This window comes from Leptonychotes weddellii, chromosome 12 (genome assembly GCF_054177405.1).
Source record: "Leptonychotes weddellii isolate Sample4059 chromosome 12, ASM5417740v2, whole genome shotgun sequence".
NCBI classification, from domain to species: Eukaryota; Metazoa; Chordata; class Mammalia; order Carnivora; family Phocidae; genus Leptonychotes; species Leptonychotes weddellii.
Window position 1 is genome coordinate 90,041,360 of NC_138380.1, and position 25,520 is coordinate 90,066,879.

The 25,520-nt window shown below is 52.9% G+C and overlaps 2 protein-coding genes across 7 annotated transcripts in view; both read left to right on the plus strand.

The window, feature by feature from the left end:
* GRB10 (growth factor receptor bound protein 10) overlaps nucleotides 1-11,999 on the plus strand; it is a 175,309-nt gene extending 163,310 nt beyond the window's left edge. For all 6 annotated transcript variants that reach the window (XM_081800821.1, XM_081800818.1, XM_006736158.3 and 3 more), the window contains 5 exons: nucleotides 690-806; nucleotides 1,645-1,711; nucleotides 1,915-2,002; nucleotides 10,282-10,375; nucleotides 11,478-11,999. In XM_081800821.1, the coding sequence (XP_081656947.1) occupies nucleotides 690-806; nucleotides 1,645-1,711; nucleotides 1,915-2,002; nucleotides 10,282-10,375; nucleotides 11,478-11,624 (513 nt within the window). In that variant the 3' untranslated portion in view covers nucleotides 11,625-11,999. The remainder of the gene's footprint in view (nucleotides 1-689; nucleotides 807-1,644; nucleotides 1,712-1,914; nucleotides 2,003-10,281; nucleotides 10,376-11,477) is intronic.
* An 11,401-nt stretch (nucleotides 12,000-23,400) lies between these two features.
* Nucleotides 23,401-25,520, plus strand: part of DDC (dopa decarboxylase) — a 60,142-nt gene continuing 58,022 nt past the window's right edge. The window contains exon 1 of the mRNA XM_081799717.1: nucleotides 23,401-23,542. The gene's annotated coding sequence lies outside the window, so the exon portion shown is untranslated. The remainder of the gene's footprint in view (nucleotides 23,543-25,520) is intronic.

Below are 25,520 nucleotides of genomic sequence, written 5' to 3' on the forward strand. Positions count from 1 at the left end.
GACTGCTGGGGACGGATCCTGCACCCTTCAGGGCGTGGCTCTGCTCAGGTGCTCAGGGACTGTCGCCAGCCACGTCCGGTTCGCCCGGGTCGCCCATGGCCCTGTGGGCACGGGAGACCGTTAGGCGGGAGCCTTCCCTGGTGGGAACTTAGAGCTGGCAGCAAGTGTCCTTGTTCTCAGGACGTACTCGACTTCCCAAAGGTGCAGGAACCCTTCGTCCTCTCAAAACACGACCCTGATGCTCCTCCACGTCTGTTCCTGGGAGAGGCCAGGTGTCCACAGGGAGGGTCCGCGTGTCGCCCTGAACGGACCTCCTGGGGAGGGACTTGGTGGCTGCTGAGGGCTGAGCTCCCCCTAGCATTTCCGCTTCTGTGACGTGATCCAGTAGAGGCTGGGGGCCTGCGAGGGACCCCACTGCCCAAGCCCGGCGGCACCCCACGGCCTCCAGTGGCATTTGGATGCCACCAGGGGACTGGAGCGTTTCTTATTCCCCTCAAGAGAAATCAAAGCCATCTTTAGTTCGAGGGCTCTCCTGCCACCAAATTTCCACCTGAACCTTAGAGTGGCGGTCGGGACGACCCCGTCACCCCTTCTCCTGGCCATCTTTAGGATGGGTTTGCACCAACTTTCCCGAGTGCCGCGGGGGCCTGGTTCCCTCCACTTTAAGAACTTGTGGCCTTTCCTTCCAGCGCAGTGTCTCTGAGAACTCCCTCGTGGCGATGGATTTTTCTGGGCAAACAGGAAGAGTGATCGAGAATCCGGCCGAAGCCCAGAGCGCAGCCCTGGAGGAAGGCCACGCCTGGAGGGTAAGGCCACGGCCAGTCCCGTGGACGGGCCCCCTTGTGGGGGGCATGCCCCCCCGCATTGGTCTCCCAGAAGAATGGCCCTGTGGGTGCCGTCGGGGGGGATGAGGTGCTGGGGAGGGGGGAGGGTGGCATCTGAGTCTCAGCTCAGGGCCCCTCCACGTTCCTGGCACGCACGTCCCCCACTGGCTCCCGTGGGAGGAGCGGGGCAGGAGCAGAGCCCTCTGGCCTCGTGGCTCCCGCACAGAGCTGCTCCCGCTGGTGGGTGGTCAGTGGCCGTGTGTGGACAGCGCGGAGCCCACCCACCCTGATGAGGCCGGCAGGCGCTCACATCGTGGCTCGACCACTAACCAGCTTGGTGGCCTCGGACGGTCTCTTCCCTCGGAGGTTCCTGCTCCTGACCTCCCAGCGGGAAGAGTGTCACCCTGATTTCAAATTCTCTGAGGTTTACAGAGAACGTACAAAACCTGAGCCCGCCGCTCTGGCTCAGAGAGTTCCCCGAACCGTAGCTTCAGAGCGGGTTGGAAAAGAACGGCCCCACAGCCTAGGGACTCTGTAGGCCAGTGTTTCAGTGGAGAAGCTCATGCCTCTCTCCCAGAACTTACCAGCAGTTTTCACCGTGTGTCTTCTGTGTGCTTCAGTCCTGGGATCATCCAGATTCCCCGGGATGCCTGTGTTGTCACAACTGCGGTCAGGCGGGGGGCGGGCTCCGCTAGCTGTCCCTGCACAGTCAGGGGCACCGCCACCCCGGCCAGGCCTCCCTGCCACGTGTGTGTCCCTGGTGGCCGGTGGGCCGTGTCGGTCTGCTGTCTTAGCGCTCACACGGGCATTTCTTCCGCAGAAGCGAAGCACACGGATGAATATCCTAGGCAGCCAAAGTCCTCTCCACCCTTCTACCCTAAGTACAGGTAAGTGCAGCATGGCGGCCCGATCCTTCGAGAAGTAAGGAAGATGAGACCGCGCCCATCCCTCCCGGAGCTTCCCCAGACCGCCCGGGCCCGGCGTGCGCCAGGAGAGGTGTAGCCATGGGAACCGGGGCCCCGCGCTGATCGCCGGTTCGCTGTACCTTCGGCGAAGCCAATCTAGCCTCCTTCTCTCTTCCCTCCCGCAGTGATTCATAGGACGCAGCACTGGTTTCATGGCAGGATCTCCAGGGAGGAGTCCCACCGGATCATTAAGCAGCAGGGGCTGGTGGACGGGTAAGGAAGCGCCGGCCTGGAGAGCGGGCATCTGCCGAGGTGATGTTGTGCTGGGCGCACGTTCTGGCTGGTTTCTCAGTGATTCTGGGAGGTGGGCAGTCGTTAGAGCCTCGGTTTAAAGAGGAGAGAATGTCGGGGCGCCTGGGCGACTCAGTCATTAAGCATCTGCCTTCGTCTCAGGTCGTGATCCCAGGGTCCTGGGATCGAGCTCCGCGTCGGGCTCCCTGCTGCGCGGGGAGTCTGCTTCTCCCTCTCCCACTCCCCCTGCTTGTGTTCCCTTTCTCTCTTTCTGTCAAATAAATAAAATCTTAAAAAAACATAAAGAGGAGAGACTGGCTCAGGCTCAGCGTGGTGCAGGGCGGGCTCAGCTAGCCAGTGGCCAAAGGGGGATTGCAACCCATTCTGTCCATACTCCGTCTATTACCAACTTCCGCCTTTTTGTTGCAGTTCAGAGGGCCCGAGAGCACAAGCCGGTTATTTTCCATACTTCCCACATTTTTCAACAAGGCAGGGGCAAACGGAAGAAAAATGTTTTTGTTTACATTTTATCGGGTAGCTTTTGCTGAGAACAAACAACCCCAAACCGTCGTGGCTTTAGGCCACAGAGCTGGATCATTTCTCACAGTCGGAGTCGGTGGAGTGTGTCCTCACCTGGGCCAGCTCGGCTGGGGTGGGTGTCGCAGTTGGCTGCGGAGATGGGGCGACTGGGTGTGTGTGCCAACTGGCTAGCCTGGGGACACTCACGCCATGGCGGTCACGGGTCCCAGGAGTAAGAGAGATCAAACCCCGATGCACAGGACCTTCTCAGGGCTGATACCCCATCGGCCGAAGCACGCCCCACAGCCTTGCTCCCAGGGCCATGGGAAGGGCTGCCCAGGGACCTGGATGCAGACCTGTGTCCTCGCTCCCCGCTCCCAGCAGGAGGCGCACTCTGGTTTTACTGCCCTTCATCTGTTAAACGTTTTGCTATAGAAATTTAAAGATTTACCCAGGAGAGAAGAGGATAGTGAGCCCCCACGTAATCCTTGTCTGGTTTTGACAGTTTGCTAATTTTAGTTTGTCTGTGTCCCTTCCCAAGTAATTGGCTCCTCCACACCCCCTTCTCCTTCTGGAAGATTTTAGGGTAAATCCCAGACATTCTAAATTTTTACCAGTAAACATAGTGTGTCTCTAAAACATAAAGACCCTTGTTTTCTGATACAACCACAAAATCACTGTTACTCTTAACGAAATAAGCAAGAATTCCTTAATATCATCTAAAATCCAGTCTGGGTTCAAATTTCCCTAATTGCTGTGAAAAGAAAAAAAAAAAATCCCTTAAATCGAGTTGGTTCAAGTCGGGACCGACAGATTGCATTTGGTTGATAGGTCTCTTGAGTGTCCTCAGATACGATGGTCTCCCTCTGCTTCCCTTCTCTTCCACTTATTCGCCTGTTATTAGTTGAAGTAGTGGGTGAGTTCCTAGCCTCAAACGTAGCTAAACGCTTGACTTTTCCCTCAAGTAAGAGGGTCAGCTTGGAGAAGAATGATTTGGTCTTCTACCACATTCCCGTAGTGACAAATGAGCTGTTGTTCGTTTCAACTATGATTATGTACTTAGATTCTTTTTTTTTTTTTTTAAAGATTTTATTTATTTATTTGAGAGAGAGAATGAGATAGAGAGACAGAGCATGAGAAGGGGGAGGGTCAGAGGGAGAAGCAGACTCCCCGCCGAGCAGGGAGCCCGATGCGGGACTCGATCCCGGGACTCCAGGATCATGACCTGAGCCGAAGGCAGTCGCTTAACCAACTGAGCCACCCAGGCACCCTGATTATGTACTTAGATTCTTAAGCATTGGACTTATTTCGGTCAAAACTTACTACTTTTGATGCTCAGCATGCCCTCCCTTTGGCCAACAGGACTTGTTCAAGTTGGTCCCTGAGTTCTTTGGACCCACCACGAGCAGTGTTGGATTCCAGGTGTGACGGGAGAATGTTTGGCTCCCGTGAACGTTTCTCTTCAGAGCCTCATTCTTTCTAGTGGGAAATGGTGTCTGGACACCACAACCTATAGGCCTTCTCCAGGGACAGAGTTAGGACATAGGCTTTTTTTTTACAGTGAAAAAGAAAAGTTTGAAACCCTTTCTTTGCAGGTTTCACGCTGATAAACGGCCAGATCAGCTGGAAGAGTACAGGGTTTTTACTTTGATTTGACTGTATTTCTCTTCTCTTACTCCGAAAATCTTACTAAAGACATAATCATTTGTAAATACTTATTTTCCCCTCTGTCTTGTCACATCTGGAAAATATTCATGTGGTCCTTGTAATCCTGAAGGCACGTTCCAGGCAGGTCGTGTTCAAGCACCATGGTTAAAGTCTTTCCTCTCTGGGGTTCTGAGAGCAAAGCATCATGCAGTCCGTGAGGTTCATTTGTCTCCGTTTGCTTTTGATTTTTGTCAGTGGATCTGATTTGTTTTCCCTTCGGCTTAATGCTTCCCGTTGAATTCTATAAAACACTCCCCTGGTTCGAAAGTCAGAACAGTGAAACCAGGCAGATTCCCTGCGGACTCTCCTCTGCCCCCTGCAACTCCCCCACAATCGGAACCCATTTTGTGGGGTGTGTTCATCCTCCCGTTGTTTTCGGTTTGAAGGTAAGCAGAGCGTTTCTGCCTCCTGTTGGGCCCCCCCCCCCGAAACACAGGTACAGCGCGAGTGTCAGGTGCACCTGCTGTGGGAGGGTCCCCGAGCCGCCGGCGGGGGTCTGCCCCGTCTCGTGCTCCGCGTTGCCGGGCTGACGGTGGAACACCTGGGGCGCCATCGCTTCGTATTCCGGCTGGTGTCTCTGCTGGTGGTCCCCAGACCGTGGGCGACGGCTTCCCCACGGCCCCGCAGGCTGCGAGGGGGCGTCCGTCTTTCTCATCTGCCACTGGGGAGGCCAAGCCTCTTTTCAAAAAGTAAGACCTCGGGCCTTTCTTCTTTTTTGCCATTCTGAAAACTGTCTTTATGTATTTTGCCCAATGTTCTCCATCTGTTTTTTTGCGAACATTTCTTTCCTACGTCATCATGTGGTGTTTTGACTTTGCTTATGGCTTGTGTTTGTTTCCTGTTTGGTTTGGGTTGTACGGACTTTTTTTTTTTTTGAAGGGGTTATACAGACTTCTTTTTTTTTTTTTTTAAAGATTTTCTTTATTTATTTGACAGAGAGAGAGACACAGCCAAAGAGGGAACACAAGCAGGGGGAGCGGGAGAGGGAGAAGCAGGCTTCCCACAGAGCAGGGAGCCCGACGCGGGGCTCGATCCCAGGACCCTGGGACCATGACCCGAGCCGAAGGCAGACGCTCAACGACTGAGCCACCCAGGTGCCCCGGGTTATACAGACTTCTTAACGTAAATTTTACGTGGGCACATTTATCCTTTGTGTCCCTTTTCCTTCTGGATTTTTGAGTCCTTGTCATGTTTTGGCCGCTCCAAAATCATAAAGGAGTTTCTTCCTGTTCTGTTCTAGGACTCACGTTGTTTCTCTTCTTTCCCCGTCTTTGTTCTTCGCCTTTTCTGTCCATGTGTCTGTTTTTGTTTGTCTAGATCCCAGATACATTCAGAACATATTTATCCTGGGATGCTGTGTAAACAACGAGTCCTATTTATTTTTTCTATGTGGCTATAACCTTGCTCCAAATTAATTATTTGAAAGGTCACCCGTATCCTGCAACAGTCCTTTGCTAAAGCATTAGAAACTAATCCGTTTGCAGCCGTGAGCCGCATCAGAAGGGAGCCCCACGGTGCTCTAACGATGTCACCACGATGGCCACAGGGTCCGTTCCAAGGAAGTCCAGCGGTTCCCTTCCCGGGGGGCTTCATAGTGCCCACAAACGCAAAGGTTCCAGAGCGGGTGGGATTTGGTGTCGTGGCCACTCGTGTCCCTCCCGGGGCCCAGGGCAGTGATGGGGGCACCTTCGTCCCTCTGGAGCGGACGGGACCTCAGAGGCCATGTGGGGACGTGTGTGATCGGAGGAGGCTCCCCTGTGATTCCCAGATGAGGCCCAGCCAGGCCCACTGTGCCTTAGAGGGGCGGCCCCGGTGCGTGGGGGCTGTGCAGTCGTTCAGCACACTCGGGCCACTCAATGGTGTGTCTGCACCTGCTTTGTTTTGTTTTTTAAGATTTTATTTATTTATTTGAGAGACACGGCACGAACCGGGGGTAGGGGCAGAGGGAGAGGGAGAAGCAGAAGCAGGCTCCCCGCTAAGCAGGGAGCCCGATGCGGGGCTCGATCCCAGGACCCTGAGAGCATGACCTGAGCCGAAGGCAGACGCTTAACCGACTGAGTCCCCCAGGTGCCCCATGTTGGCACCTCTTTTAAAAAAAAACATGTTTGTCTTTCACCACTTCCTAGAACCCTTGTTGGCAAGGTTTCTGTCCTTTCAGGCTTGGAGATGAGGGTATGCATCACCTCTGTCACCTTCCCTCCCACAAGGCAGCCCTCCTGCTGGCATCTGCCCCATTAGTAAGCAGGGGTTTCTCTCTGGCATAATCTTCAGTCCCGATGTCAGGCTGGCGAAACGAGCATCAGGATAATGGGACCCATTCAGGTGTCGTCCCAGTGAGAGGCCAGACTTCCATTAATTCCTGGGCGCTTAGGGAGGAAGTGTGTTGGGAAAACAAGGTAAATGAAATAATCAGTTCCTAATCTTGACTGATCCCTGCAGAGAGATAATGAAGGGAAACCAATTTAGAGAGTCCAGCAACGCAGAGAAAATGACTGAAAGTCAGCCCTAGCCTCAAATGACATAGGGAGTCAGGAAAAGGGGCCGGAAGGAAACAACGGAGCCTGGAGTCGATCCGAGAGAGGTCTTTGAAATCCCTGGTATCCAGGTGCCCTGAAATCGTTGCCCACCTCCTTTCCCTCTTGCACCCACAGCCCATCCCACAGCCTGGAGGAGGAGGAGGATTCTGCCAATCTAGGGCAGATCTGGTTCTGTGGTCTTCTCTGTGAAATACCCCCCGATGGCTTACGTCCTCTCCTGCAGCATTTCCGGCTCTGTCCCCCACCCTCCCCACCCTGGCCTTGCTCACACTCGGGTCCAGCCCCACCTGCCCCTCTGCGGCCCCCAGTTCCCAGCTCTGTGCTGTTGGTGAGCTCAAAGGAGCACGCCACTCCTCCGCTGGGTGGAAGGAAACTTCTTTGTCGAGATTTGAGTTCTCTGCAGCGTTTCCACCCCTCACCCACCCCCCCATGGCAGAGAGAGGGGTCCTGTCCCAGGGCTAACCCAGCGCCCCCATCAGCGCCATAACAGGGCTCGCCAGCCATGGAGGGACCGTCCGTACACACCTCCTCAGATTTTACCCGTGGCCCTGTTAATCCTGGAAGCCAGGGTTCGTCCGTGATAAAGGCTGGCTGTGTGACCCTAGGGAATTTGCTTAACTTCTCTGTGCCCCGCTTCCCTGAGCTTGAAATGAGAACAATGACAGGGTCGCCGTGGGGACTAACGGAGTTGATGCGTGCGCAGAGCTTCACTCGTGACCCTGAGCCATGTTGCTCCGTGGACCACTGTCAGCCCCCGGCGCAGGCCCCTCTCTGCTTCAGGAGCCCGCCGGTGAGCACATTTGCAAGAGCTCCCCCCATATGCGGTCCTCACCGCTTTCCTTCCTGTGCTGCGTTCCAGATTTCTTCCTTTTTTTTCTTTTTTTAAAGACTTTTATTTATTTGCCAGAGAGAATGAGAGTGAGAGAGAGGGAACACAAGCAGGGGGAGAAGCAGGCTTCCCGCTGAGCAGGGAGCCCGATGTGGGGCTCGATCCCAGGACCCCGAGATCATGACCTGAGCCAAAGGCAGACGCTTCACCCACTGAGCCACCCAGGCCACCCCTGTGTTCCAGATTTCTTGATCTGGCTGCGTCACCAGGCACGTGCGGTCCTCCTGGGACCTGTCCCTGCAGAGGTCCCTTGGGCCATCAGCGGGTCTCTGCGGTTTGTGGATGGCGATCCCGTGGGTCCTGCGCTGTCATGCACGGCTCCGTGTCCTCGGCAGCCAGGCTCCTCATCGGGCTGCTGGACGGGTGTTAACGTGCCGCGCAGCCCCGGGCGGAGAAGGCCAGTCATGGAGCTGATCGGTGGCAGTTCAGGGAGTTCTGCAAACTCCTGAGCCACACACTTTTCAGCCCACAGACTCCTCTGAGTTAGTAATCTTTGCAGACAGCCAGCCATTGGTCATGACCTCGAAATCCCAAGCATTTGGGGAGGCCTCAGCACTTGCCAGGGTCCTGCCCTGGAGGGAGGCTGCTGGGCAGAGCCTTCCTGCCACTCTGGCTCCTCCGGGGTCACGTTCAGCTGCTGTATGCACCTGTCTGCAGCAGGCAATGGCCGGGAGCTAACTAAGGTGACAGGAGAGACAGGGACAGACCAGCCTTTCCTGTCACACAGCCTGGTGTCCAGGGAGCTTCCGGGTTTCTGCTGGAATGGTGGCTTCTTTGGAATGAAATAACCCAGAAGGCAGATCTTTGTGGAAGACAACTGTGGCGTGTGGCTCTGCCCAGGAGTGGGGGGAGACCCCACCGGCACCTCGAGGGGCCGCGTGGCAGACGCCCCACACCTACACCCCACGTGGGGCCTGCGATTCTTAGCGCTGCCCGCCTCCCCTGCCCCACGAGTCGTGGGACTCTGTTTTCCCAGACGGTGTTTGCAAAAACCTACCTCCTGGGAACGCTGGAGTGAAGGGGTGTGTGGTCACGCAGGACTGGAAAACCCTGTGCTCGAGCCTCTAGGCGCCCACGGTGGATATTCCCATTTAAAGGCACTGAGAAGCCCTGTAGTAAAATAAAACCCCCGTCCGCCTTTTTCATACAGGACTTTGCCATCCCAGGTAGCTGCTTTCCGTCTTAACGGTAGAGTCCAGAAGCAGAGGACGGCGCTGGTGACGGTCTTTTGGTTTGAACACGGCTCTTTGTCACGTTGATTCTGGTGTGGGGGTTTTTTCCTCTTCCTTTCCCAGGGACACCTGGCCCTACTTCGTTGTGCTATTTGGATTTTTATGTACTTTTTATCCTGAAATAAATTCACATCGTGGGAAAGTTGCTAAGTCATATAATAAACTGCTATGTGCATTTCCTCAGATAACCTAGCTGTCAACATCGGGGCTTGTTTGCTTTATCATAGGCTCCTTCCCTCCCTCCCTCCCTCCCTTTTTTGTCTGAACCCTTTGGGAGGAAAGTTACAGAGAGCATGAGGTCCCGTGTCAGGCTCCCGGCTCAGCCTGCTTCTCCCTCTGCCTCTGTGCCTGCCGCCTGCTTTCGCACGCTCTCTCTCCTCTGTCTTTAATAAATAGATTAGATAGATAAAACCTTTATTAAAAAATTGGGAAGTGAACATCCATGTGGTTCTGATCCCAAATGCACACACTTATTCCGGTGCTGCCAGTTGTTCTGATTACAGCCTTCATGGAAAAAGAAAACGTCTTAATTCTAAATACGTCTATGGGGGCGCGTCTCCTTAGGTTTTGTCCTTCGTGGACACTTGTTACGCAAAGAAGCCAGTTATTACAGGGTGCACCTCGGCTGGGGCGCGTCCGGGGGCTCGGGGCTCGGCCGGGTTATCACTTTGCAGGAGAGGACGTGGGGTCCCCACTAGCTGGGCAGGGTTGGCAGATTGTCTCGTTCCTGGCGGTGTTGCCTCTCGAACACTCGGTGGTGAGGACATCGGCGGGTTTCTCTGACGGACAGTCACTGTGTTTCCCTTTGAAATAAATAAGTACCAGAGGGGTGATGGTTTGAGAATGAAATACTCCGTTTCTCATTCGCTCCCGTTGACGACCTTGTCCTTAATGGGGACAACGCACGGCGGTTGCTAAACAGTTGCGCACCCATCATTCCTTCCTGTTTATTCAGCTGCCCTTCTGCTCTGAGGAAGAGCTCTTTCTTCTCCTCTCTTAATGTACTTGCTCATTTATTTATAATATTGGTGTTTACTCACAGATTCTTGTCTTTTTTCTCTGGGTTCTAGTCTGCCCCTTTTGATAGTTACTGTGATGCTGCGTCCTGGGTCATGACGCTTTGAACTTTGAACTTGAGGACTTTGCGGCGCACGTTGTCCAGCCGCTTCGTATCCTTGCCCGGCCGTGGCCCCAGAGCTCTTTCAGTGGAGAATGACAGAAATCCGTCCCCAGGCGTCCTGAACCGTCATGGCTGCGCAAGCAGGGAAATGTGCATGTGTGTGTGTGAGTGTGTGAGTGTGCGTGCAGATAGACAAACACACATCTCAAGTCTGGATTTTAAAAATGTACAATCAGCTGATTTTTTTCCATCCTCAGGCTTTTTCTCCTCCGAGACAGCCAGAGCAATCCAAAGGCTTTTGTGCTCACACTCTGTCACCATCAGAAAATTAAAAATTTCCAGATCTTACCTGTAAGTATTGATAACTTCTCACTGAGCCTTGTTGATGTTTCCTGGGTTTATTCTGAATGCCATTTTCAAATCCTAAATGAACCGAACTACAGGTCGTTAAATATCAGACAGGTCCAAGCTGACCGGAGAGATGCTTCCCAGAGTCCCTTAAGAGGCTTGTTCTTTGAAATTGGGAACACACCTCCCAGAGTGCACCATTCAGGTGGGGGGTAACATACACAAAGTTGACATCAGATGTTTCTCATAATTAACTGATACGGTCTGCAGGTCATAACGTTCCTGAAATGTTTCCTGTGGGGCCCAAACCCGGGCCATGTTCTGCCTAGAGAGGGTGGTGAGGTCTTCTCCCCTCAGAGAGCCTCTGTCCGGTCGCAAAGGAAAGCTCCGGAAGGCTCAGTGTAACCAAAGGCATCTGTTTCACACCGTTGCACCTGCTGTTTGTGAAGCTTGCTTGAGCCCAGGACTTTGGTGTCTCAGGAATCCCGCAGGGACAGAGCGGGAGGAGCCCAGGGCAGTCCGGTTAGCTTTTCTGGTGCCTTCCGGCTACGTCCCGATGATGCCCTCACTCTGCCCATGACGCTGGGCCAGGCTTCCCAGACTCCCGCCCCCACGTAGTTATTATTGACAAGGACGACCTCGGTCCTCTTAGCCTCAAATCAAATGAAAACCTGTTTTATGGCGGGCGGCATGGGTAGTGCCCATGCTCCCAAATAACCCCAAATTCTGGAAGCATCAGAGGGATAATTGGAGACTTGAGAGCAACAGGACTTGAAAACGGGACTGGTGCCCCTGGCTATATTTTGGAGTCTGGAAGCTTTTCTGAGTTTATTAATCAGGACAGGTTTCAAACCAACCCGCTCCATACTCACCCTTCCACACCGCACTGCAGTCCTTGAACTTACCATCCTCCGGGTTCAGACCGGCCTTAGGAATGTCGCTCCTTCTGGAAGCTACCGTGGGGTCCCTCCATTTTGATGGAAATAGCTACCCAACATGGCAGGACCACCTGCCCTCACTGCTCCGTGGCAGTGACCCCATAGTCTTGCTCTTTGTCCCCAAGGGTATGGCCCCTAACTCGGCGAGTGTTCTTGTGTCCCTCCAGTGCGAGGATGATGGGCAGATGTTCTTCAGCCTTGATGACGGGAACACCAAATTCTCCGACCTGATCCAGCTCGTTGACTTTTACCAGCTCAACAAAGGAGTCCTACCTTGCAAACTCAAGCACCACTGCATCCGAGTGGCCTTATGACCTCACATTGACTCTTGGCTGAAGACGGGAGGAAGCTGACACTGGAACGGGGACGGGGGTGGGGGGAGGGGGTTTGTGCGTCGCCAAGGACCCACGTCTGTTCTGCACCCCGGGGAGCGGGGTCCGTCAGGGCCCACCCACCAGGATGGACTCGGGGCTGGACTCGAGGAACGATTTGCTGCTGCAGAGCCAACGGGACCGCCTCCCTCCGCGCCGGCCAGGTTCGGGGAGGCGGGAGAGCGCGAGCGCATGTCGGAGGAAAAAAACGGGATCGATCGTCTTGGCTGGGCCACGTAGGAACGAGAACCGGAGACACGTAATTGGAAATGAACTCTTGCCCTGGAATAATCTTGACAATTAAAACTGATATGTTTACTTTTTTGTATCGATCACTTTTTGCACTCCTTCTTTGTTTTCAATATTGCTCTCAGCCCCGGTAGGAGGGGGTGCGGCTCTCCCGTGTGCGCGCGGGACACGGGGACTGCGGCCAGGGGGCAGACTCCAGAGACTGAACCCGGGCCCCCAGGGGTTTCCAGAGGGTGGTGTCCACCCTGTGCGGGGGACCGGAGGTGGATTCATTCGGCTCCCAGGTTACATGCCACCCTCAGCCCTCCCCAGGATACTTGAAGTGCTTTTTTTTTTGCTTTTTTTTTTTCAATAAAAGGTGTCATCTGTGGTGGGCATTGGGCCCGTGGTGTGGACTCAGTCAGGTACCCACTGCCGTGTGCACAGATGCTCCCTACACCTGTTACAGGTGAGCCCTCCACTGTTCAGGAGGCCCGGGTGCTCCGGAAAGCTTGCTGGCCCGCGGCACAGCAAGGCTGAGTGGCCTTGCCGCTAGCTGGACGTGGGGAGCATCGCTGGGACCCCCCCGAAGCGCCCAGTGTCCACCGCCCCCTCTCAGCCTGTTCAGAGCGATCGCTGCCTTACCCCTCAGCCCCCACAGTGGCTTGGGGCCTTTCCCGGCTCTTCTCCCTCCAGGGGTTAAAGGCCCTAAAAGGAAAATGGCCCCTGCTTGGCTGCCGGTGGTGGCCTGCAGGTTTCCATGGTGATAAAGAGTGAACATTGGAAAGGGCACGTCTGCAGCCCGGCATGGAAAGGTCCTCGCTCGATGACCTCCGTCCTGCTGAAAAGCCCCATGAGCCGGCCCAGGCGGAGGCCCCCACTTGGCGGGCTGGCACTCAGAAGTACCTCACGGCCCTTGTGGGCATTGAAGAGTCCGGTCAACACAACACTGCTTCCCCTCTGGGGCGGGGCAGGGGGGGCTGAGTCACACAGTGGCTGGCCCCGTCCCCTTAGCTGAGTCACCAGGTGTGACGGGCCGCGGATTTACCTGCAGTCTCTGCAAAGCAGAAAGGTCTCCCCTGACGGGCCTGGGAGATCTGGTCCCCCCAGTGCCTGACTCTGCTGCACCACCGGGCCCCCCCGGCAAGCACGCGACCCGGTGGGACCCCCGGGACCCGCCTTGGTGGCGCCGCCGTGCTCTAAGCACCTCAAGGGTGTAGGAACACTGTATTTTAGTTTACAGGCCTCGCTTTGCTTGTTTTCCACGAAACATCTACTTACACAAATGCAGAATTTTTAGTAAGACGTTTTTCACCGTAAACGCGCTCAGTCACGTTTTCTTCCTCTTGTAGCCAGGTGATCTTTCAGACCGCCACCAGTCAGCTGAGTCCTGCCTGGCCGCAAGCTTCCAGGGCGCTCCGCCTCGGAGCAGTTCTTCGGTTACACTGTTAAGACATTTTTCTCTTCACTGGTTGGAAGTAGAACCTGAAAGCGATTCTGCGATTTCTGTGTTTCTCAGTGCGTAGACCGGTAGGATGAGACTCTCACACCCCTCTCCGCTCGACAGCTAGCATCCCCAGCATCTCTTATTTATAAACATGCATTTTATTTACAAGGAGCATGAAAGCTGGACTCTGACTCACGGTCTGTGCGTAGCTGGGTCGACGTCGTTTTCTGTACCTTCCCGGCCGCGGTGAAATGCTGGGTGGAGGGTGGGAGCCCGTGTGCCTGGTGGCTGGGAATCCCACCTGGAAGCAGCCAGTCCCTCAAGGATGCGGGCGCCCGGCCCGGCCAACCAGGGGCGGAAGGATGGTCAACTTTTATTTTTGTATTTAAATGACATGAATGTAAATGTAACAGCTCAGGGTCGTTTTGGAGCCTGTTGACTTTCTCTCTCTCTCTCTGCCTGTGATTTTCTTTTCTAAAAGGAAAACCCTCCCACATAGCAGCCTGGACTTAGTTGGGAAGGAAATACCCAACGCTTTGGGTATTTGGAGTTTAAGTAGGTGAGCTCTGTTACCTTAGGTCTTCGAGTTCCAGAACGTTGTTTTGTTCGCTAAACCTTGGAGAAATATGTGCCTCAGTCTAGCTGTTTTATCTTCTCTTCTCTGCTCTTAATACCTGACGGTTTGACCAATTGATGCACCTGTCCGGGGCGGGACCTGCTCGCGGCGGATCGTGATGTCACCGGGCAAGTTCGCGGTGACCGTAACACGGCCTGACGTGTAGACCGTTTCAGGGAATGCAGAAGGTACCACGAGACGAAACCTTTATTCCACGTGCTTTGCCCCTTTCTGTACATAGCTCTTCGACTTGTGAACCTAAATGTAAACTTTCAGGTATTTTTGTACAAATGAGGGACTGATGTTCTGTTTCTTGTAATTAGAAATAAACATTACTACAGTGTTCTTCATTTTCCACTGCTCGTATGTCTGTTTCTGTATTTTGGAGCACTCCAGCGGGCCCGCCCCTGAAAACCTTTGGAAATGACGTGGAATAGTAACAGTGCGCTTTCTTTGCACTGCTTAGACGCTAGCTGGAGTTGACCCGTGACACGCGGGCCGGGTGGCTCCGTGTCGCTGCAGGATGACCTCAGCCGTCTCTTCTCCCCGCACCGGCATTGCAGAGTGAGTCAGAGCTAGTCCGAGCTCCGCTCAGGTTTCGCAAACACCTCAAGGAACTACTAAAAGTTTGCATTTGAGAAATCCAGTGGTCTTGTTAGCGCTGCAGTGGGACCATGACAATGGGTCAGACCCGGGTTTTCTAGTCAGATAAACTGACAGCAGGATGGAGAGAATGGATGCCCCGTGTCCCTGCTTCCCCCGGACCTCACCAGCGGGACTAACTCTTCTCCCTGCCTCTGGTCACACACACCTTCCAGACAAATCGCCCAAAATGATACGTTAATTGGCGATAGAACATTTTTCCCTTGGTGGTTCTATTGCAATTTACCACAGTGTCATTTTGGGCAATTACGGGATTTTGTTCTTTGAAATAAGAGTGATGACATTGTGTCCGAAAATAAAAGCCCTGTTGTAACTATATACTCAAACGCACACACAGGCCGAGGTGCGTACCAGGGCTGCAGCAGAGAGTGCTTGGGGGGCTCTGAGTCTGGCTGGGGGATCCGTATGTGAAGGATGAACGTGGAGGTGACCAAAGGCAGACGGACAGCATGGCCTTCTCTGGGTGCGTGCTGTCCAATACGACACCACCAGGCTCACACACCTGTTCAAATTTAAATTTCAATTAGTAAAAATAAAATGAGACATTCGGTTCAGGTTGCACCAGCCGCATTTTTGAGTGCTCAACAGCCACAAGGGGCAGTGGCCACCATGATGGACGGTGCGGATCTAGAACACTTCCAACATGGCGGGAAGGTCCGTTGGACGGCTCCGGTCTGGGTGACTGAGAGCGAAAGCCTACAAAAGTGGATGACGAGATCGACGAGGGTCCGTCTCTTGTGTCTGGTTGGTGCGTCGAATCGGCAAAGCTCAGCCTCAGACCCAAGACTAAGGGCACCCCCTCCGGAAGTCACACCTGTGCCCCCCCTCCCCGCCCCCAGGTAAGACACACGAGCTTCCCTTTGCCAACAGAGAAGGACTGTCCATTGCCTTCACCTTCCTCTGGCCGACCCTGCTTCCCAGTTATAATGGATTGACAGTGGCTCAACGTTGGAGGCGTGAATTGTGTATAAAACTGAACTGTGTCTGCGCAGCCCGCCCTCCACCCACCCCGACGCTTCCCAATCTGATAGCAGCCTGCTCCGTGAGCAGATTTCCCGGCCTAAGCCAGAGGTGGGAAGCATCTGTTTCCTATTGCCCTGGTGAGTCCCATTAGTGATTATCTCCCCAGACTCGAGGGTAGCTTTAGTGAGGAAATATAAAGTGTGTGTTTGCACACAAGGCCCCCGAGTGTAAGCAGACACCGCATTGGTGTCTTCCCTCTTTCCCTGCAGGAGTAAGAACGGGCCGTGCAGGGCTTCTTGAGAGACAGTCTTGGACGAGCAATCACACGGGAAGCAGGGATCATTCTTGATGCCTTTCTGTATTCAAACCCAATCCTGACAGGATGCTGTTCGGGAGCTAAGTCAGGCACCGTGAGGAGAGCGCCGTGGGGCTTCTCCCAGACAACCAGTTGCAGAAGTATGCACTTCTTGGCCTCTTCTTAATTAAAAGGAGAGGACTTGCGTTATTTTTTATTTCGCGCAAAAAATGAAGTGGCCTTAAGGTGTGTTACTGCGCCGTTTCCGATTTTACATACAATCAGACTGTGCTGTATTTCTGAGCTGGTTGAGATTTTTCCCTAGGGTGATTTGGACATCGACGATCTACCTCAGTGCCGTCTGAGTCCTGCTGTAAGATTAGGTTCCACGACCTGTATCAAACTTGCTTTCTGACCCTTCTCTCCCAAACAGGTACCTTCGGGATAACTCGGTACGGATGCGTTCCTGGCCTCACTCCCAGGGTGTCTGGTTGAGTGAGGACGGAAGGTGCCATGGGACCAGGCCCCGTGTGACTCGGGGTGGCTCCCACCAGGAAGGGGAATTCTAGAGGCTGTCAGGAGAACAGGCCTGTGCCCTCTGCCACGTTCCAGCAGCATAACTTGGGGAACCATATAACACAGCTGTAAAGGGACGCTTTGGAATTCAACCCACCCATTCGTCAGACTCACCTCTGGAGCTTTGAGGCTACGCACATCTCCAGCCCCCTCGGAAGCTTCTGGAATTAAGGTCTTTGGCGTGGCAATACAGTGCGTGCTCCCAGGCCACCACAGGTAGGCGAGATCATGTCCAGCTCACCGTGGCTCGGGGGATTTGTGGTGCATGCATCTGCTCTGTTGTTATCCTTCCCCGACCCACTGGGGACTTGCTGAGCTTCTAAATGGAGAGCTATTGGTGGCGCTGTTGGGAAAGGCTGGGGCTTAAATTAGAAGTCCTTGAAGCTGCCCCTGGGAGCACCCCTGGGAGCACCCCGGGAGCCCTGGGCTGGCACAACTGGAAAGGCTGTTGAGGGGGCCCTGGCCCTGGCAGGACGCAGGCAGCCTGCAGCCCATGCTGCCCCTGATGGGCCCTGCTCGGCCCGGAGGTGCAGTGCCGGAGGCCTTTGGCCCCCGCGCTATCCCCCCAGCTGGGCACGCCAGGCCACTCACTCTCGCCGCTGGCTGGGGCTGGTTCAGTGTGCACAGCCAGGTCGCATGCAGCCAGGCCTGGACCCCTCTCCCGGTTTCTCTAACGGGGCTCAGTCCACTCTGCGAGGTTGTCACCTACACTGTCACCCACAGAGCCCAGCAGGGGCCTAACTTGGCAAAAACAGGGCTTCCCTCCAAGGCTGTGGGCGGCCATCTGCCCCCTCGCCAACCTGAGCGCCCCGCAGGGCACCTGCACCCCACCCCCGTCCTGCCCTCTGCTAGCCTCGGCTATCCCTCCCTCTTCTGGAAGATGGGCCACCCACACCGACTCTGTCCACCTCCCAGGGGAGGCTTCAGTTCCAACAGAAAGTGCCACCTGTAACAGAGCAGCTTGACCGTCCTCCGTTTGCAAGGCGAGGAGCAGATCCCTCAGGCTGATCGGCTGTCAGAGCCTCTGACCTCAGGACCCGCTGGTGTGCCAGGCCCCTCTCCCGAGCTGGAAATCATACTGCAAATGGAAGCAAGAAACTCATGGAAAAAGAACCACAAATAGCTAGGGAACGTGGGACTCTCATTTCTTTAATTCGATAAAAAATAAACCTAGGACTGGCTGGTGGCCCACCAGAGTTGCCTTCTCAAGCTTTTTTGCCCATTGTTTCATCCTCAGTTTTAGATTTTACAAATCCTGACCAATTTTATTTCGCTGCAAAGAAAGTATCCGTAGTGGCTTTGGAAGCTTTGGTGACAACCTACGGTAAGAAACGCATTTCTCCTGTGACACCGTGCGCATTATACACACACATAATGGAAACAAGAGCTTCAGAAAATAGTATTTCCCTTACCAGGTGCAATCACCCTCTTACCTCTTTCATTCTACTTCATTTTTTAAAATGCTGGTCACGACACCTTCCAAACCAATTTCATGATCCAACAGTGCTTTGAGAAACTGAGTTGCAGAAGCCCAAAGTTGGAGGATTCACAGCACCCAACTCCAAGGCCTACTCTAAAGCTACAGTGAATCAAGACTGTGTATTTTTTTAAAGATTTTACTTATTGATTCAAGAGAGAACTGGTGGGGAGGGCAGAGGGAGAAGCAGCCTCCCCGCTGAGCAGGGAGCCTGACCTGGGGGCTCGATCCCAGGACCCTGAGATCATGACCTGAGCCGAAAGCAGACGCTTAGCCAACTGAGCCACCCAGGCGTCCCAACACCGGGTATTAATGCGGTGCCTGGGTGACTCAGTCAGTTAAGCGTCCGACTCTTGATTTCAGCTCAGGTCATGATCTCAGGGTCCTGAGATTGAGCCCTGCATCAGCCTCCACGGTCAGCGAGGGGTTTGCTTAAGGTTCTCTCTCTCCCTCTGCCCCTCGCCCTGCTCATGTACTCTCGCTCTCAATCGCTCTCTCTCTCTCTCAAAAAAAAAAAAAGACTGTGTATTATTGGTGAAAGAACAGATCCATGGAACACCACAGAGAGCCAGAAGTAGACCCCCATCAGTATGATCAGCTGATCTTTGACAAAGGGGCAAAGGTAACATGGTAGAGCAAAGGTGTCTCTTCAGCTCTTCATGGTGGAACCACCGAAGGAATACCATAGAGTTGTCCACATGGACGTTCACGCCTGCTTCCATCTGGAAGCAGGAGTTAGAAAAACACTTCGTGGGCCGCATGGCTGGTGTGAAGAAATATGGATGAACTTAACTGAGTACTAGGAGGTTCTTGTTGGGGTGGAATCAGCCCTTGCTGTTGGCTGGGCAATCTCAGGGGCCGAGGTGCCCGCTCTATGCAGCTCTTGATGATGATGGTGCCCCATCAGGCCACTGGACCGGGCCCTCCTGGTAGGCGTGTCCTCCGGCTGGTTAGTTTATGTCCCCTTGCCAGGCGACCCTTCCTTTGACAGACACCCTTCTGGGGATGCATGTTTGCTTTTAACAAGTCAGGGAAACGTTCTGTGCTTCTGCTCCACAATCTCAAAGCACACACGTTCTGTGAACCTTCGTGGACGCAGAACAGTTAGAAGGTAGAGCCAGTACAGCCTGTCCTCGGGAGTTCTTACTGGGGCCTCAGCTGGGGCTACGACAAGGGTCAAGTCGCGACCAAGCAGAGATACGGAAGTCCAGACACTTGACTCCAGAGCAGATGCCGTGGCTTCGAAACTCAGGGAACTGTGCAGTGTGGATGCAACTTGCAACTCACCTGGAGGGGGCTGCCTCCCCGAGTCGGCTTACGGCATCCGCGCAGACCCCACTCCACCGGTGAGGTCTGGGTGTCTACAGAGCACAACACCCGAACAGGTTCTTCAGCTCCAAGCTGCGTCAACTTGAAACTGTATTGAGGTCATGTGCTATAATGGAGAGCACCGAACATTTACAGTCTTATACCAACAGGCCTCCAAAGCTGACGTGCAAACACAGTGCTTTGCTGAGACAGATAAAGGCTGTCCATCATTTCTCATTTCTTGAACATACAGCTGCCATCTCCCGTGACTCTGCCTTGGGCTGTCCCTGGTCACCTGCGCTGGCTCTGCCTAAGTTCATTCAGGGGAATGAACACCCCCCACCAGGGGAACGTCCTGTCCCAGCTCCTGGAGACTGAAGCCCTGTTCCTCCAGGTGCCCTCAGTGCAGACTGGCATAAAAATGTGCCCTGTGCTGGCTTCCTCCCATCTCCATCCTGACTTCCCCATCCCTTCCGAGTGTTCTGTGGTCACGAACAAAATAAACTACTTGTGTTTGAATCTTTGTCTCAGGACTAGCTCTGGAGGGAACCCAGACAAAAACGGGCACAGGACTCGAGTTAGGCAGCAACATTCTGGACGGGAAGACTTCCTTTAACATTATGCGTTAATATTCTTCCAGCCCAAATCTCACCGTGGTTTTTTAATGTACCAGCAAATGATTTGAATGTTCCTCTTGAAACAGAAATATGTGAAAGTAGCAAGGATTTCTTCTTCTTTTTTTTTTTTTTTTAAGAAAAAATTTCTACAGGAACTCTTGCCCTTCCAAGAATCCTAGCTCCTTATAAGTGATAATGTGGGACACCTGGGTGGCTCAGTTGGTTAAGCGTCTGACTCTTGATTTCATCTCAGGTCATAATCTCAGGGTCCTGGGATCGAGCCCCACATCGGGCTCCCTGCTCAGTGGGGAGTCTGCTTCTCCCTCTCCCACTCCCCCTGCTTGTGTTCCCTCTCGCTGTGTCTCTCTCTGTCAAATAAATAAAATCTTAAAAAAAAAAAATAAAGTGATAACATTTACATAATGAAGCACTGCCATAGAAATGGCTGGACGATTCAGTAGAACAACCACAGGCTCAAGAAACAGCAAGATGAGAAGAGGTCTTTTGTTCCAAAATAATGTTGGGAGAACTGGTTTACCAACTGGGGGGATACGTTAGAACCCTATTCTCTGCGTCACTCTGATATAAATTCCAGGGGGAGTGAACATCTAAGAGTCAAAGATCTAAATGTATAAAAATGCTACAGAGAAATAGGGGCCCATGTGTCTACAGTCCTGAGTGGAGGAGACACCAAACCCAACACGGGAGAGCCCGGAGGAGGGAAGTTGGGATCGCCAGATTTGAACACCCCCAGGGGGGAGACTCTGAACATCAAGAAACAGAAATCACGGTCAAGCTGGGAGAGGAATATTGGTTGTGATGAAGCATGATTATGGTGTGTTGTCAAGTGGGGCAAGGCAGATGGCAAATAGGATATACGGTCTTACCGCCAGATGGTTAACACATTTGCGGGCGCTGGCAACATCTCGAAGGGCCATGTTGACAGCCAGTGTTGACAGCAATCTCTCCCAGATAGAATTACAGAGAAACGTTTTGCTCTTCGGAAGCTTTATCATGTTTCCTCAAGGAAGGTGTGTCAATTTGGGGAGCACTCTTAGATGGGTTCTTCACTGAGAGCCAATGTGCCTTGTGCATCCAGAGACGGACATGTGCGTGCATGCACGGAGATCAGTAGAACATCCTTAGAACATAGAATGTTCTGCTGACTGGTTCAACTAAAACATACATCTGAAGAAAGGTATCGATCAAGGGAAGGAACGGTGTTTCATGAAAGGGAAGTATAGGCAAGACGACCTCCAAAAGCCGAAGGAGCCATGAGACCGAAGGAAAACCAGTCCAGTCTGACAAGGGATGGTCTAAGAAGGAGACTTCCAGACAGAAGCGTGTCTTGGGCAGCCGGCTGCAAGGCGAGTGGATCTCCGCAGCCCACCTCCTATAAGACCGGCTTTTATAGTCCTAGAGGCTGGGGTTCTGCTGGGGGACCCCCTGGGAGGAGATGTTGGAGGAAAGGTGTGAGTCGTAGTCACATCTCCAGAGCAGATCACAGATGTTATGTCCCAAGGGTGTCCTCAAGTGTTACTACTTGTGTGGTTAAATAAAAGGAAGAATAAGGAGGGGTCTATGCCCAAGAAGACTTCAGGCAACAGAGCGGTGGCCGTGGCATTTCTGTCCAAGATGGTGTCAGGTCGGCTAGCCGAGTCGGCCAGCAGGGAGGCACAAAATAAACCCTCCAGGGGTGTGTGTTGGCCGGCACACACCTGCAGGGAAGGGGGTGCCCTGATGTCATCCAGCTAAGACCCTGGGCTGACCCCATCTCAACGAGAATTTTCCACGAGTCACTTAAATTCCTTTGTACCTTTGTCTACTGGCAGAGAAATTGTTGGTCAAAATGGCATTAACAGGTCTCTTTGTTTTTTGTAAATTGGCCACTCGCGCACTCCGTTCTCTCGAACACTCTCTCTGGGTGATTTTATCCAGTCTTATTGCTTCACACACCATCTAAACACTTGACACTCGTAACTTCATTTCCTGTCCAGACCTCTTTTGTGAGCCGCAGACTCCTATATGGAAAAGTCTACTGAACATCTCTACCGAATGATATGTGTGTGTGATACCTACAATTTAATTCCCCAGCTCTTAGTCTCCTTCATCCCCTGACCCAAAGTAGCTCTTCTTCTCAATCCATGATGATCACCAGCCCCCCAGTGGCCTCATGTCCCTTAGGTCATCATGATTCCCTGCTCATCCTCTTCCAGCAACCTCCTGACACCCACGCACACACATGCACACACACACAAACACATATGCATGCACACATGCACGCGCGCACACACAACTCCCTTCCCTCCCCCAGCCCATCCCAAACTCTTACCATGTTCCTTGGATTTCTGCTCTTTCCTGCAAATCAGGAGAGTAGAGACAAGTTTACTCTTATCACCCGCTGATCCATTTTCCAAGGGCCAGAGTGATCTTAATGAAGACACACGAAGCTCAGGTCGGGCTTTCTAAAATCATTTCAGTGCCTTCCACTGCAGTTGGAGCAAATAAAAATTAGGAGCCATGGCTCAAAAGACCCCCTGCTTTGTACAGTCCTTACGGAGGGTAGACTTCTTTCAGGGCTTGCAGTGATCTTTCTAGCCTCGTTGCCTTCACAGATGCCCTTCCCCATAGAGTGCCCTTCCCTTGCCCCTCCCCTATGAGGATAATTACTTCTTTGGGGTCAGCTGATGTCAGGCAGCACATGGAACATTAGTATGTGGCCCTGACTTGCTCTTCCTTCTCCTTTCTTTCCTCTAATGGCTCTTGTAGAGGTTTAGAGTCTCCTCACTGTCACTCTGCTTCCATCCAGGGTCCCAGTCTTAGCCATGAACCCTGGGTCCCCAACCCACCTCCAGCCTCTCTAGGCACCCCCGGGGTGGGGAGGGGACAGAACACAGAGAGCTCTTCTCTCCTCCAGCCTGTGACAAGTGCCTCAGGCCAAGGCCATTCTGTCCTCCCTGTCTGTGCCCTGTCCTTCCATGAATGGCTTGAACACGGCCTCACGCCCCCTCGGCCCTTTGTACCTGCCGGGCCCCAAGCTCAGAGCAGCTGTAGGTACGCTAAGGAGGCCAGCCCCTGCCCCCCACTCCCAGCAAACCTCTCTAGCATGTTCTTGGTGACCCCTCGCAGCTGTGCTTTATGTCCCAATAAAATTCTCTCAACTGTGTTTTTTCTGTAAATCTGTCAAAATCTCGTCCACAGTATTGTTCCCTTAACCATCATTTCAGGAGTTGAGGAAGGAAGAGCTAGGGCGTGCAGGCTCAGTTCGGGGGCTGCAGAGAAGGCTTCCCATGGTGCGAGGTGGGAATTTACGGGATGACCTAATGAGGCTGAAAAAATGAAACTGGGGCTATTTGGGGGAAATGTGAGAATCTGGTGTCTGGCCAGTGGCAAGAAGGATCCACGCTGCTGGGACTGTAGATGAAAAGAACTGGCTTTGAAGAATGAGCTTTCCATGTAGGTTTCTCCAGATTTCCTTGACCTTTATCACCAGCAGAAATTAATGTTTAACCAGCCCAGGAGGCTGGAAAAGCAAGGACAGGGAGCCATCTGGATCTCAAGCTACAAGAGTGACCTGTCTGAACACTGCTTGGCCACGTTTTCCTCAACCCCCAGAGCCAGCGAGTCTCCTGAGGGAAAATAGACTCAGAAGGAAGTAGGATTCCCAGCAAGTAAGTCCCTGGCTTCATACTTAATCAGACGGTTATTGTTGGAAACTGCAACCTTGACTCTCGGTCCCAAGGTACTGAATGTTTGCCTAATGTTAGATCACCTGAGGACTGGACATCACTATTGGTCAAGTGCTGTTAGGGCTGTTGGGGCCAGGGGGACTGACCCTAGGTGCTCACATGCACACAGTCCCGTGTGCAGCTCATGTGTGGCCAGGTAGGAGATGCTGGGGAGGATTTCCTGCCTGTCACTCGAAAGCAAAAACAGGACAGACATGGGCATGTCTTATCCTTACCACTCGCTTCCACTGTGGTCTTGGGTCCTTTGTTCCTCTGGGTCTCTGTTTCTTTCTCTCTCCAATGGGGATTTTTCTAGCAGCCACCCTGTCAGGTAATTGTGAGGATTCAATCTCATAATGTCTGGAAAATATGTGGCACTTGAGAGGTGATAGAGAAACGGTGACTCTTCCCTTACCTGTAACATCTGGAGCATCAGATGTAAATTCAGAGTCTACCTGTGCAGTGTGATTTGAGGAGAACTGAAGGGTCTTCCCTGCCAACTTGACGCGCTGATCACAGTCCCATCAGAAGATACCATTCTTGAGAAGATCATTGCTTCTCCATCAGGCTGGAATTAAAACAATGCTTCTGAGTGTTTAGTGTGTGCTGGGATTCACCTTCTTCATCTTTAACATATCCACATTGGACACACGAGAAACTGAGTCAGGAGAGGTGAGGAGGAGAGTCGTGCAAGGCCTCCTGGCTTGTGACCATGACATTGGCACTTGGATATTGTTATGGCACAGCCTGGCTCCTGCCCTTCTTGGAAAGCATTGCACTTTTAAGGCACTTACCATGTCCTAGGCACGAGAGTAATCACATGAGCCCCTCAGAGGGCAGGGAGTGGGGTCTGGAGGGACAGGACCAGAGATGCAGGACTATTGGCAGGAGGGGGATGGGAAGTGTGGAGGTGAGGAATGTCAAGGCACAATGGGAAGGTGGCGAGGGCAGGACTGGACACAGGGTCGAAGGCTCTGGGCTTCCACGGTGGCCTGAGGGCACAGTAGGCATTATCTAGACATGTTTCCCCATGGACAGCCTTGGGGCCCCAGTGCTCCCAGTTCTGAGGGTCCCTTACCAGAGCATGCTGAACCGCTGAAGGCAGTCTGCCCTGCTCTCAGTCAGCCTAGAGAGCCAGAGTGTTGGGTCCAGGAGGTGACAAGTGGCACTCTTACTGCTGGGGTAAGTCATCCCAGGGTTTAGCCTTGCAATTGTTCTTAGGGCTCAGCTGCATGGAAATGTGGGATAGAGGAGCACCCTAGAACTCTCACTCTGGACATCCTCACAGAGTGGATAGAGACATTTTGGAACCAGGAACGTGCTGGTTGAAATTGGTGCTGCTTGAAATTTAAATTATGACTTCCAGACTTTTAGAAGTGACTAAATAGCATGTGAAGAAATACAGCCATCTGCGTGGGGTACCGTCCCTGAGCTTCACCACAGCCCAGCCTCCAGTGGCAGGAGAGAGGCTCAAGGATGCCAATCGTAGCTAGGATTGAGGAGGAACAACAGTGTGTTCACATTTAACAAGGTCATTAACAAGTAATCTATTAAAGTAGTTTATGGCTACATAAAATGATAAAAGGTTCAGTCCACCAAGAAGATGATACAGCTCTAGACATGGATAAACCTAGTGGAAGAATATAAATATACCTTAAATATATTAAGCAAATCTTGGCACAACTGTGGGGAGAGATCGACAAACTCACCATCATAATGGAAATTTTCAACACATCATTAGCGGTGATAGTAAACTGGATGATTGATCAAGGGAACAAAAATATGAGATTTGGGAAATTTCAGTAAGTAACCACCTTGGAGTATTGGACATAAATAGAACCCCTCACCAGATAGCTAGAAAATACGCTTTCTTCTCAAGTGCACGTGAAATGTGACAAAAATTGAGGATGTAACAGGCCAT